The 15,012-nt window shown below is 39.0% G+C and overlaps 1 protein-coding gene across 1 annotated transcript in view; it reads left to right on the forward strand.

The window, feature by feature from the left end:
- SPTLC3 (serine palmitoyltransferase long chain base subunit 3) overlaps nucleotides 1-15,012 on the forward strand; it is a 131,645-nt gene that overhangs the window by 40,716 nt on the left and 75,917 nt on the right. Inside the window, exons 3-4 of the mRNA XM_015079644.3 lie at nucleotides 1,454-1,608; nucleotides 2,246-2,394. Of these exons, the coding sequence (XP_014935130.1) occupies nucleotides 1,454-1,608; nucleotides 2,246-2,394 (304 nt within the window). The remainder of the gene's footprint in view (nucleotides 1-1,453; nucleotides 1,609-2,245; nucleotides 2,395-15,012) is intronic.

Genomic DNA, 15,012 nt, shown 5'->3' on the forward strand with positions numbered 1-15,012 from the left:
ATGTGGTTATAAACATTCTTTCTTATAGATAATCACAATTTCCCCCCAGCAATGATGCCATTGCCACTGAAAACCTAATGATGTCACAAAAAAGACTGTGGCTTGGATGCAACCACCAGCCACCAAAACCTGCAGATTCTATATATTTTCCTCTGGAATGGACCAGATCAGGAGATGAGTAGACCAAACCAGTAGCACAAGAAGGTCTTCCACAAAGCCTTACCCTTGGTCCCCCTTGTTCCCTCAGGATATCAGCTCTATTCCATTAAGGGAAGGAGAGTGAAGAACTCAAAGAGAATGGGAGAATAAGAAAACTCCTCCCAGTTATTCAGCGCTTCCCCATTGCCTCCAGGATAATGTGTGAGTTCTTCATCTAGACACTTGAGTTCCCACTTTCTGTGCCCAACGGGATATTGCAGCCTTAACATAGCACAGGGAAGAGTAAGCAGATGGGATCGGGAAGGTAACAGGGAGCAGACCCCTCAGGACCTTGGCTTTGACTCTGAATGAGGTGAGAGCCATTATAGGTTCTGATCAGAGTGACAAGTTCTGTCTCATGTTTTATTTTTCCTCATTTTTCTCAAATACACACTACATTTCCAGCACAGATCCATTCATCCTGAGTGCCCTTTCCTAGCATCCCTGCCCAAGCAATCTCACTCCACCTTCAGTGCCCAGCTCCAAGACCTCTCCTACATAAAGCTACTTTCATTCCTCCAGCAAGATGTGACTCTCTCTTGATCTAATCTTACAAATGCCCGAAGTACTTGGCTTAGACCAAAGTTTGTATTTTCTGCTTTGTACTATTAGGAGTTAGATGACCAAAAGTTAGATATGTCTTGCTTTAAGCCTCAGCCAGATTGCAAACCCCTCATGCATGGATAACTTTTTATACAATAAAACAGTGCTATTACTTTGACTGTGGAGAATCCAGGTGCCCCCACACGCTCATCAACTAGGTTTCTAGGCCCTCGGCTATATGACAGCCAGCCAACTGCCAAGAGTTGTGCCGATAGGTCCAAGGTCAAGTTCACCCACATTTCTGAAAACATGAGTGGGATATTCATGTTCAAAAAAGTTAATACTGAATTATCCTCTGACTGCTTTTTTCCAACTAAACTCCTTTGACATAAACATCTATTGTTACTTTTCAGATGGAATCCTGCAGGGTTCATTGTTTCCACCACTCATTTTGGGACTTGTATTGCACTGTCACCTTTGCTACCTTTATGTGTCACTTTTTTTTTACTTCTTCCCACTCAAATGTAAGCTCTTTGGGAATAGAGGCCTCACAGAGTTATTTGTGGACCCACCTGTCTGTCCCCTTACTGATAGGCCGTTGCTCAAAAACTATTTGCAGATGGAGGATTTGCATGGCTCTTCCAGCCTTCCAATGCAAATAAAGTACAAAAAGCGGGAGACCAAAGGTAAACTTCTGCCTCTGTTACAACAGGATTTTGTGCCACTTTATCAAAACTTTGAGAACTTTTACACGCGGAACCTGTACATGAGAATCAGAGACAACTGGAACCGGCCCATCTGCAGCGCCCCGTCGGCTCTGTTCGACGTGATGGAGAGGGTGTCAGACGACTACAACTGGACATTTCGGTGAGACAGCCTTCTGGAGGGGCTTAGTTGAAGGAATTACTTTCCAGGAAATCCTGGAGGGGGCCCCAGATTACAGATCTGATAAAAGCCAAATCATGGAAGCCACTGGTCTTCCATCATGGAGCCCTTTGCAAGCCCTCATAATGCCATTGGGGCAGTCATAGTAATTCAGTTGCCAAGGTTGCTGTTTTATATTACAATTAAAGTAAAGCCTGTGTCAGAAGGTGCAGGACACACAGAACCAGCCAGGAAGAGCCTCTTCAGCTTTATTGACAGATTATACCCCACCCCTACTTCTTGCTGAAGGAGACAGTGATGACCATGGCTCTTTCTCACTTAGAAAGTTCTTGCCGGAATGTAAACAAGAGCACAGGTGTCACAGAAGCAAGTGCCCAAGGAAAATCAGGGCCGAGTAATATTCCATGACTTGGGATACCTTTTTCCAATGCTTTGCCCAGCTTCAATATGGGGTTACTGTCCTCGAAGGGTGGACCCTTTTGTGTCGACAGCAGTGCATGTCAGAAAGGAAAAAGAAAATATATGATTTGGCCCAGACCCAAGATCTCCTTGTAAAAGTCTTTTATGGAACACTAGATGATGTGAAATGAGAATGCCCTTTGTGCTCTTCTCTCTGCAGGTTTACTGGAAGAATCATTAAAGATGTGATCAACATGGGCTCATATAACTTCCTTGGCCTGGCTGCCAGTTATGATGAATCTATGAAGACGGTAAAGGATGTTTTAGAGCAATATGGCTTAGGTGTGGCCAGCACCAGACATGAAATGGGTATGTATGTTCACTGTTTTGAAAGTTTGTCCAGTTGGGTCTCAGATTCCTTGTCATAACTTCTTGAACTTGAATCATACCTAGATTGTGTATCTCAAAAAGCTGTTATAAAATGCAAAAAGAAAAAAGTATCTGAAGTCCTTTTTGGAAATTTCAAGCATTATGCTCTTGACAGGCAATTTATTAATTATAGGTTTTAATTCTCCAGAATAAATAAAAATGGATCTTTCCTGACCACATTATCTAAAATAACACTATGGTGCCCCTTCCATCTGGTCCTTTTCTGGGTCTTTTCTCCCACTTTTATTTTTTTTTAAACAGCTTTAGTGAAGTATAATTGATACTTTTAAAACTATACTTATTTAATGTATACAATTTGATGGGTTTGGATACATAGATACCCTGAAAACATCACCACAACCAAGGTAATAAACATATCCATCACCTCAGAAAGTTTTTTGTGTCCCCACTTCTTATGGTAAGAACATTTAACATGAGATCCACACTTTCAATAAATTTTTATGGAGCACTATGCAGTATTGTTAATTATAGGCACTAAGTTGTACAGTAGATCTCTAGAACTTATTCTTCTTTCATGACTAAAGTTGTATATCCATTGAGCAACTTTTCATTTAGATTTTGCTCTTCCTTCCACTTTTCTTAATGATGTCCATCACTGATCTTGCTTTTGTATTTGGATATTGCCCATCGCTGCTGCTAAAACATAAGCTTTATAAAAGGAGGGATTGAATTGGCCAAGTTGTCTGCCTATTTGTTTCTCTCTTAGCTGAAACATTTTTTCTCTTATTCAAAGGAGTGAAATCTGTGAGAAGGAAACTTCTGGCCCTTTCCACCTCAGGGGGAAAAAGCGATGCAGGCTTGCCCCTCTAGAGTGTCTTGCCATATTTCTGACACATTGTTTTCTTCTATATCATCTCATTTATTCTTCACAAAAGTTCTCTGCTCTAGGAGGTGGCACGGGTGATGTTATTTCATCTTCTAGAGGAGGAAACAGGATCATAGTGACTGAATAATGTGCCCCTAGTGGCTTATTGACTATACTACCTCCCAGTCCAGCTCAGCTTCTATAGCAGCAGTTTCCCATCCAGAATAATGTATGCAGGGTTCCCCAGGTCAATTTCAGGCCAGCCTAAGAATCCAAGGTAAATCTACTAAAAAGGAATTTACCATTAATGGAAAATGAGCCATGTGCCCCTCTTAGATAACCAGTTGACAGAAGGGCATTAAAAACATGTAATTATTCAGACCCATGCAACAAAGAACAATTCAAGTTAAACAAAGTAACCTTTTAATCCATCCATTCAATAAACATTTAGCTAAAGATCCAGAGTTTATAAGTGTTTGCCCAGATTTTTTAATAAAGGCATCTTATTTATCTTCATTTGAGGCAAGAGCCATAAGCAGAGTATAGAGGAAGTTTCTACGTCAATCACTTAGCAGAACTGGGTCGCCCATTTGGCGGGGGTAGGCAGAGACTGGAAGAATACCCCCAATCCTAAGAGGCATGGAGTCAGTAAGCTTTGGGGATGTTTTCTCTGGTGCTAGAGACACCCAGCACTGGGACTGTTAAAGAACCAGACAGAAAACACATTTGAGACAGAACACTTTCCAATCACAGCCAGCAGAAGCTAACAGGAGGCAGCCTGACACGGGCAATGGTTTGTGTCCTGTAGGAGGCCAGATACGGAATAGGAGTCCCTGCTTCTGCAGAGTCACGGAGCCCAGAGAAGCCAGTCAGAGATGAAGATCCCAGTTTGGACTGCCTGCAGACTAAGTTTTTTCTCTCTTTACTCAGCCTTCTGAATCACTGGGCTTTTATTTGCTTCACTTAGTCTCCAGCTTGAGCTCTGGGAAGAAGATTTTAACAATTTTCAAGGAAACAGTGAGAGAGCAAAATAGAAGCCACCCACACTAATTTTAGGCAAAAGGAAGAACTGATAACGAGGATGGATATGAGCAGTCAAAAAATAAATAAATAAACAGGGTACCTTTGAAAGTATTCTGCAACATAAACAGTAACCTTAGCATAACACGCAAGAATGTAGTAGTGTAATGTTGAATACCATTTATTTCAAGAAATGCAAATAACTTTTGGACAACATAGTCTATCTAGTCTTAAGAGAATGGTTAACAGTGCCAGTGGATTATCAATGAAAATTTGGGACCAAAGAGGCTTACCAGTTTAGTAACCAAAAATACTTCTTAAGGAACCCAAAGTAAAAGTTTAGGAACATTTAATCACTTAAGAGTACTTCCCCAGAGCTTTTAAAAATAGTTTCCGATATTCAAGGGGGAAAGCACACAGAATCATTTTACAAAATAGAAAAGTGAACAAAAACGAAATCAAGAGGAAGTATTTGAAGCATTGTGAAAGGATAGAAGACCACACATGGTATTTTGGCCAAAAATATGTTAAGAAGACCATATTTGCCCAATGAAAGCAAACAACTGAGATTTGGCCAAAAACCCAAACTCAACTATGTGCTGTAATAAAAACAAATACACGTAAGTTAAAGTTCTTCCAGGGGCACCTGGGTGGCTCAGTTGGTTAAGCATCTGACTTCGGCTCAGGTCATGATCTCGCGGCTTGTGAGTTCAGGCCCCGCGTCGGGCTCTGTGCTGATAGTTCAGAGCCTGGAGCCTGCTTCGGATTCTATGTCTCCTCCTCTCTCTGCCCCTCCCATGCACATGCTCTGTGTCTCTGTTCTCAATAATAAATAAATGTTAAAAAAAAAATAATAAAAAAGTTCTTCCAAAGGATGAAAATTAGATAGATCTTAGCCAGACACTTGCCTCTCACCTGCCTGCTGCACCCACCACCAATGCACTCAGTGCCCAAGAGGGAGGTCCAGTCAGTAAAAAGGGCAACAAAGAGAGAGCCCAGGAGTAAGGTTGTTTGCCCGATCTGCACCTGCAAATATTAGAACTCAGCCTGAAATACACCGAGCTGCAAGTAACGATAAGTAATGAAATATTTCCAGACTCATATGTACACAATTGCAAATGCTGTTTTTAAGAGGTGAAATGACGCTGCTGTTTAGTGTCATGTACAACGAAACAATCGTGGCACGCAGAATTAAGGGAGTCTTTGACTGTCTTGTGGTCAATTTAACCTTCCATCTAGGCTGATGAGGGGAAGGGTGCATTTTTTAAATATCCTAAATAGGAAGCAGAGTGACATGGCAAGTTGGAGTCCCAATCAAGCATTTAAAATGCCAGACACATTTTTAATTCTTCTCTTCTATATTCATGGATGGGGTTTTTTTGTTTGTTTGTTTTTTGTTTTTTGTTTTGGTTGGAATTCTCCTTGATCCGGGCAGTCTACTTCAAACTGTGTGCCAGATACCATATCTTTGGTAATTACAGCCTAGTTATTCCCAAGAATTTTGTTAACATGTCATGAAAGATTAGAAATTTTTGATTTTGGTGTGTTATTGCAAACTCTAAACTGAACCGCTTCTCAAAAGTTGAAGATACTGCTGCTCAATATCCTTTTTTTAAGGTGGTTTGCCTCCAGATTTTTAGCTGGAAAGTCACCTGAATAACTGTTTACATTTAGATTTTCAGTACTGGGATTGAGAATCGTGTACAAATTGTTCATGATGTCTGAGGATTAACATCAACCAATGATCAATAATATCTCCCTTATGCAAGGTATCCCCGCATTTGATCTTTGAATATCTTTATCTGAAAGAACTATTTAATTTTTCTGTATGTGGAAGATGTTTGTCTGCCTGTATTGGTTCGACAGTGAAAATGTAATGCAGCAGCCCCTGGGGGAAAGTAATTGTATAATTGCTCATTCTTCTTTCATTTGAATTAAGCTGAAGAGTAAAGAAGCTAAACTTTAAAAAATAGACAAACAACGTAACGTGTGGCACAAATGGAAACAAAAAGGAAAGCAGAAGATTAGCTTAAAGTTATTAGCCATTAAACACAATAAGAGACTCACCTTATAAAAATGATGTGGAGAGCCCATAATGAAGACAGATACAACTCCTAAGTCCTCTATGAATCAAGTAACACTATTTTTCTGTACACCTGGAAATTAAAATAATGAACTATGAGAGGCTTTGAAAGTCATGTGGGTCAATTTAACATTCCACAGGCTTATTAGAAACAAAAGAAAGAAAAATAAAATAGTGATAGGAGACCACAAAGTACCTCCCAGTCCTTGAAAAGTAAAGGAGGAAGGAAGGGAGGGAGGGAGAGAGAGAAGGAGGGAGGGAGGGAGGGAGGGAGAAGAAAGGAAGGCAGGGGGAAAGGAAGGAAGATATAAAACATAAAGGACACTAACAATTTAACTATTGAGCTTCATTTAATATTTATATATTAATTATGAGCCCTAAAACATATTACCAGCATAATTCATCTTTCTAGTTACTGAATTTTCACAAAAATTTACTGTATTTTATGCAACAAAGAAAACCTCTTTAAATTCCAAAACATAGAATCTACAGAGGTCACATTCTTGGATCACAGTGAAATAAAGCTAAAAATAAATAACAAAATTAGAAACAATTCCTTGTTTTAAAACCTCTGGAAGATTTTAAAGCCCTTTCCTAAAAGGTTCTTGAATCAAAAGGGAAATGAACTTACATTTACATTGCTTTAAACATGCAACTAACAACTATGAGAACACCATAGGGTCCAGCTTTTTCTTTAAGAAGAAAGATTGAAGCTAGTAAAATAAGCTACTCATGCAGTAAGGAATAAAAGGAAAACAGAAGTATTGAATTATTAAAAATAAAAACAGAAACTTACAAATTAGAGAAGGACAGTTTCTATTGGACTAAGGCATTGTATTTTAATAAGTCACTAGAAGTGATTTTGATGAGCAGCAACCAGAGTTGATGACCACTGAACAAAATCTGACAAACAAGCATTTAATAAAAGGAAAATTGAAGGCGGTATTACTTAGTAAAAAAAAAAAAAAATGTAAGCAACTGACATTGCAAATCCAACAGTGTATTCAAATAACAAGATGCTAGGATAAAGATGCTAGGATCAAGCCCCTTCAGGGACTATGAGGATCATTAGCCCAATAATAAAGCAATTCATGATATTGAAAGATCCAAAGGGGCCCCTGGGTGGCTCAGTTGGTTAAGCGTCCCTCTTGATTTCAGCTCAAGTCATGATCTTATGGTTTGTGAGTTTGAGCCCTGTGTTGGACTCTGCACTGACAATGTGGAACCCACTTGGGATTCTCTCTCTCCCTCTCTTTTCCTATCTCCTGCTCTCTCTCTCAAGATAAATAAAATAAACATTTTTTTTAAAAAAAGGAAGATCCAAGAAGAAAACACAATTATCTTGATAGATATCACTAAGCATTTATAATATTCCTTACACAAATTTTAATAGAATAAAAATAGGAGATTCTAGAATGCAATAAAAAAATAACTACTTCAAACAAAGAAACTGAACTACATTTCATGATGAGACACTAGAAGCTTCCACTTTAAAGTCAGAAAAAAGATGAAGATGTGTTTTACCATCTTTAATATTTGGAAGTACTAGACAACATAATATTCATTCACTTTTCATTCTTTAAGTCAATAAATATTTATTGAATGACCATCATGTGAGAGAAGAAGAAGTATAGGTATAATAAGAGGTAAATTAACCATTATTGCTAGATGATCTGATTGTTCACTTCTCTGGTTTTCAAGCTGTGATCTGTGAGGAGCAAAGGGGACCTCTGGAGGGGCTCTGTCTTGGGGCCACCACAGAGATAAGAGGGAGCTGAGAAGGAGGGACAGAGTTTTGGTCTACTTTCTTCCATTTTACATATTTAAATAGCAAAAAAATTATTAGAAATAATAAGTATCTGGGACGGCTGGGTGATGCAGTTGGTTAAGCATCCAACTTGTCCTCAGGTCATGATCATGCGCTTCGTGAGTTCGAGCCCCATGTCGGGCTCTGTGCTGACAGCTCAAGGCCTTTAGCCTACTTCAGATTCTGTGTCTCCCTCTCTCTCTGTCCCTACCCTGCTCATGCTGTCTCTCTCTGAAAAATAAATAAACAATAAAAAAATTTTAATAATAAAATAAAATTAATAAAGTCAATAATCAATAATCAGTAAGAAGATATATTAGAGAAATTATACTATTCATAAGTATGAACAAAACTAGCAAACACCTAGGGAATAAACTTATGTTCAAAATGTCTAGAAACTATTTGAAGAAAACTGTAAAAATTTTGTAAAAAACTTAAAAGAAGACTTGAAAAAATTAGAGATAACATATCCTAGAAGGTAATGACTCAGTGTTATACTTGTTTTTAAATGTTTGTTTGTTTGTTTATTTATTTAGAAAGAGAGAGAGCGTGTCCGTGTGAGCACATGAGCAGGGGAGGGGCAGAGAGAGAGGAAGAGAATCCCAAGCAGGCTCCACGCGGTCAGTGCAGAGACCCATCCGGGCCTTGATCTCACAAAGTGTGAGATCATGGCCTGAGCTGAAACCAAGAGTCAGACGCTCAACCGACTGAGCCACCCAGGAACCCCTCAGTGTTATACTTCTATATCAGTTCTTCACCAAATGAGTATGTAAACTGAACACATTCCTAATGACATTAATGGACAGGGTGAGGAGGTCGGGAGTGGAAGTGGAAGTCTAGAGACAGGCACACTTGGCACACTTATTTGTAGACAATAAAAACAACTTTGGGACACCTGGGTGGCTCAGTCCTTTGAGCATCCAACTCTTGATTTTGGCTCAGGTCATGATCCTAGGGTCATGGGATCAAGCCCTGTATTGATCGAGCTCCGTGCTGAGCATGGAGCCTGCTTAAGATTCTCTCTTTTTGGGGGCACCTGGGTGGCTCAGTCGGTTGAGTGTCTGACTTCGGCCCAGGTCATGATCCTGCGCTTTGTGGGTTGGAGTCCCACGTCGGGCTCTGTGCTGACAGGCTCAGAGTCTAGAGCCTGCTTCGGATTCTGTGTCTCCCTCTCTCTCTCTGCCCCTCCCCCAGTCTGTCTCTCTATCTCCAAAATAAATAAACGTTAAAAAAAAAAATTCTCTCTTTTTCTCTCCCTTTGCCCCTCTCCCCTGCTCCCATACTCTATCTCAAAAAAAAAAAAAAAAAATTAAAAGAACGATTTTTCATATCAGTTGGAAAAGGACCAATTATGTCATAATTAGTGTCATGATAAATGGCTGATCATATAAGGAAATAAGTTAGATTTCTACTTCATGTATTATATCTAAGTAAATTACACTTGTGTAAATTGCAAATGCATTTGAGATTGAAATATAAAAAATAAGAACGACCACCACCACCAGAAATAACTACATAAATAAAGTCAAAACTGAATAAGTGAGGTGATGAATAAATGAACAAATAAACACAGGAAAAGGACTCCAACAATTCAAATACAAAATGTACTTTTCTGCTTTCCTTGGTAAGGGCCCTGCTAGGACTATCAGGCTGTAGCTCCTCTGATATGTGCAATGCCTCTGTCTTAGTCCAATCAAGCTGCTATAACAAAATATCACAGACTATGTGACTCATAAACAATAAAGTTCATTGCTCACCATTCTAGAGACTGCCAGCATGGTCAAGTGAGGGCACTCTTCCATGTTGCAAACTTTTGGTTATATCCTCACGTAGTGGAAGGGATGAACCAACTGTCTGGGACCTCTTTTATAAGAACACCGATCCTATTTATGGAGGGCTTCATCTTTCTGACCTAATCACTTCCCAAAGGCCTCACCTATTACCACCATCACTTTGGGCATTAGGTTTCCAATATAAATTTGGGGGAGACACAAACATTCAGACCATAGCAGCCTCTTCCGTAGCTTGTCACTTGATCATATTTCAGTTCTACCCATAATAACGTCCAGCAGAATTCACCTCACCTAATTCACCTTACCCAGAAGAATGTCCTCTTAGAGGGAGGGATCCATTTTAAATGACTCCCAGACTGACACCATGCAACACAGGCCACCCATGTCCATGGAAAACAGGTACTTTTCCCTGTTAGAGGAAAGGAAGCTTGTTCCCAGCCCAACCTCTAGGCACAACTACTTGCCCTTCAGATTTGTCAAGCCTGATTCAGATAGTTGTCTACTGTGTTCTCATGCTCAGGAGAACCGGAGAAAGCACTCCCAGAAATCATAAGGGAGAAGAGCCAACAAAATGAAGCATTTAAACTCCTGTACGTAAAAGTCATGTCTGCGAAGTTAAAAGTCAAACAACAAAATTAGAAGAAGTGGGCCAAGATTTTGACAATGTGCAAAAGAGCAAAACTTTACAGTCAGGATAGCGTGATGTTTCTCCATCTTTTGTTCTTTATCACTGCTTCTCATGGTATTTGAACATTGCATATATAATAACCACCTGTTTAATGAGGTCATGGATATCTGTACCTTATACACAGAGTAAGTTATCTGCCCTCCCTCCAAGAATAGGTTGTCACTGTTGGGAGTAACAACATCCCTGCTGAGAATGCATACGGTAGTAATTACCTTTCAAGAGAAATAGATGGTGACTAGAAGGGGGCATAAAGGGACTTCTTAGGTGCTGTCTATATTGTTTTTTTTTTATCTTGATGCAGTTAATACGTGTGTTCACTTTTTGAAACTTCATAGGGTTCTATAATTACAATTTGTTTCCTTTTCTTTTTTTTAAGTTTATTTCTTTTGAGAGTGAGAGAGAGACAGTGTATGCGTGAACAGGGGAGGGGCAGAGAGAGAGGGAAAGAGAGAATCCCAAGCAGGCTCCATGCTGTCAGCACCCAGCCCAACGTGGGGATTGAACTCACAAACCATGAGATCATCACCTGAGCTGAAATCTAGAGTCGGTTGCTTAACAGGCTGCACCACCCAGGCGCCCCAATTTGTTTCCTTTTCTATATGTATGTTATAGTGTATGTATAATGTATATGTTTAGTGTTTGTACAGTGTAATGAAAATCTTACTTTAAGAAGTAGATCCAGTACACAAATAGGCAATTAAAAGCAAGCAAGCAAGAAAGAAAGGAAGAAAGAGAAAGAAAGAAAGGTAAATGGCCAATGAACCTGTGGAAATACTCTGCCCCAATAATCAAAGAATGTTTAAGACATTTTTTGCCTGATTGGCAAAAGTTTAAAAAAAAATCCCATAGTTTCAAAGGAGTAAATGGCACTCTTATAAACTGTTGATAGAGTATATTGAAAGGCAATTTGAAAATGTATCAATAGAAAGCCATGTAACTCAGCAATTTCATTTTGAGAAATTTTGCCTTAAATTTTTTGAATAAGTGCTCAAAGATGTATGATCAAGAATAATCAGTGCGATATGTTGAATAATAGTAAAAACTGGGAAAAATAAGTGAATTTCCAACAATAGAAAATTGATTAAATATACTTGGTAGGTCTGGTTACCATAATGTTATTTAACCATGTAAATATTATAAATGTAATTTCTTAGCACCATGATTGAGAGCAGAGGCTCTGGGTTTAGTTTGCTTCGGTTCAAATTTTAGTTTTCCCCTTTGACTTGCTAGGGCTTGAGATAAACTCTGTGCCTTCCTGGCCTTCAGTTTTCTCCTCTGTAAAATGGAAAATAGATTGTTAAGAGAATTAAACAAGTTTTATAACAGTATGTATATCATGAGTACATTTTTAAAAATATATTTTACTTGAATATTTGCATGATACAGATGGTTATACTGTATTTTGTATTTAATTTCTGATTCTTCCACAATGATCTCATATTTCTCAGGTCAGTTATTTCCTTAAAAGTCAACAAGAGTCTAAAATGAAGGCACAGACTTATGAAAATAATTCTGACACTTCCAAGACGTGCCCACTAAATCAGACCAAATTTTCCGGTCTACTGAAAGGACCCCGCCACAGGCTATGTGGATTCTTGAGCTTAAACCACTGGCTCTCAAACTTCAGCTCACATCAGAATTACCTGCAGGGCTTGGAAAAACACAGGTTGTTGGCCCCACCTATAGTTTCTGGTTCAGCTGGGCTGGAATAGAACCCAAGATCTCACATTTCTAATGACTTCCCAGGTGATGTTGATGCTACTGCTCTAGGGACTAAACTTTGGGAACCACTGGAAACTATGTTGCATGGCCGCCTTTCTTGACCAAATTAGTCAAACGTTTTCCAAAAAGGCAATGGTGTTTTACTTTATGTGGAGTGAATACCACATATGCCTGGGAGCAGAGGCGTATAAATAAAAACTGTAAAGTAGGTAAGAGGCAAGCCAGAAAATCAGAGAAGCAAGTTGGTTTTGATGTCTGAGTGCATCCTGCCACACATTGCTGGTCTAAATGTCCAAATCCAGGAAACGTTAAATTCAGGCAAAGGAAAGAGAAACTTTTGTTTCCTTTCTTCCCCCCTCCCCCACTTTTATCCTATAAGGGTGTTTTGTTTCTCTCTCTTTCTTTTCCTGGGTAAGAGCAAATGTGTAATAACAGTATATGATTTGAATACATACCCTCTATAAGCCCTTTGTGCTGCTGGCAACTGTTGGTCAGAAGTTCACTTCTAAGAAAACACACTCATGAAATTGTGGCAAGACTAACTCTGCTTCAAGCAAAGCTCATCTCTACTTAGAGACTTCTCTTCCTTTGAAAAGGAAAGCCTTGATTCAGCTCATCAGGGAAACCTGAATAGTAAACATACCTCAAAACTGCCTAGTGCAGACTATTCACTCAAGTCATAATTGGAATTTTAAGAAGTAGCCTTCAAACAGCTTCATCTTAAAAACATCAGAAGGGACATATTAAGTTAGGAAACGATGCGACTGGATAGAACAGGAAATTATTTTCCATGTTCAAGCTTCGGGTGTGATATTCATGTTAGTTGTAATGTACCAATTTGCTGAAATTTCTATTTCTCAGTTTGAGAACATGATCCTAAATCGTTCGATAATTTTTCTCCCTCTTTATCTTCCTGGAAAATTGTCTGCTATCATTTCATTCAAATTATCATGGCTCTTTCTGTGTTTCTTTCTCAAATATTTGTGTCTAGATCCAGGAAACGTACAGTCTAACCAGCCTGAACTATTGAAATAGGGGCCAACCTGAATCTGCAAAATGTCTGAATTAAAGCAATTTCAAATAAATATCATCTTATGGCCTTAAAGTTCCTATGAGATTGAGCAGTTTCTAAGAAATTGCTACTAAGTAGAGATCTTGTTTTCTTTTTTAAAAAAAGGAATTTTAATTAATACCATTTTATGCAAATCAATGCTATAAACATGCTTTAAAGCAGTGGATTTGATTAAATAAGCTATAAACATCTCCACATCAATTAGCTGTAACTTCTTAATTTACACAGCAAAACCCTTCTTCATAAACAGTGCCAGCTCCTCTCCAACCAAATTATTGTAAATTCTGATTAATGAGATTTCATTGTGTTTCTCTTAAGCCTCTTTATTTTTCTTTAAGGGTATTTTTAACGGGAGACAGACTCTCAGGGGAATTGTTTGGGAGTAGGAAAATGAAAGCGTATCTCGGTTTCTGAAAGCCTTTTGGTAATTTCCAGATACCTGTTATAGTTCTGACAAGGTAATTGCCCCTCTCTTGACAATGACAGAAATTACAGCACAGCCAAATTGCAACGAGCAGATATATTTCTCCAAGTGCAGATTTGGCCTTGTAGGTTCAACAGAGCCAAGTGAGCATAACAATTCAACAAGATATCCCAATAATTTTATGTAAGTATAATACTTTCCAGCAAGGCGATGCCTGGGATGAGTGAACAAAGTTGAAACTCGGAATTTCAGAATATGTGCGTGTTCCTCCACCCTCTCTCCACCCACACAAATAGCATACGATGCGATGCATGAAGCCTAGAGCTTTTTAATAACCTGCCAATCAATGTGTCTGCAGTTGGTGGGCTGAGGAGTCAAGACTGGACACCAGTTCTCCTGGATTCCACTGAAGAGCTCTTGGCACTACCCCATACTATTCATAGCTAACATCAGAGACCATCTACCTCAAAGGTCACCCAACTATTCCAGCTGCCCCGTTTTCGTACTGCCTGCAGGTCACAAACACTTCGTACAATTTTAAGTGGTCAAAAAAAATAAAAATAAGAATAATATTTTGCAACATGTGAAATTTTATGGAATTCAAATTTCGGTATCCATCAAAGTTTTATTGGCACACAGCCACAGCCATTCTTTTGTGTATTGTCTATGACCACTTTCACTTTATAATGGCAGAGCTGAATAGTTATAACAGAGACCGTCTGGCCCACAAAGTCAAAATATTTTCTCTCTGGCCCTCTATAAAATGTTTGCTGTGTAGATGAGCACTCGCCATCATAGCAGTAGGGAAGAGGAGTCCTCTAGATTTATTAGCAATTGTTCAGATTTCCAAATCCAGTGCACATCAACATATATCAAAGTTTTGTCTCTTTTATTTCATTTAGACACACAAAAAAAAATCCTGTTACATCTAAACACACTAAGGATACAGATTAACTTTCATTGACACCAGCACCTATGTGTATCCTTTATAGTCACTGATATCAACTTGAGGAAGACCAAGGACCTTGTCAATGTTTACTCTTAACTTCCCACATTCAGGTCCCCAGTTCAAGCAAACTGGCTCAGATGTGGGCTGATATCCATGGCACAACTGGAACAGCCA

This window comes from Acinonyx jubatus, chromosome A3 (assembly GCF_027475565.1).
Source record: "Acinonyx jubatus isolate Ajub_Pintada_27869175 chromosome A3, VMU_Ajub_asm_v1.0, whole genome shotgun sequence".
Classification (NCBI taxonomy): Eukaryota; Metazoa; Chordata; class Mammalia; order Carnivora; family Felidae; genus Acinonyx; species Acinonyx jubatus.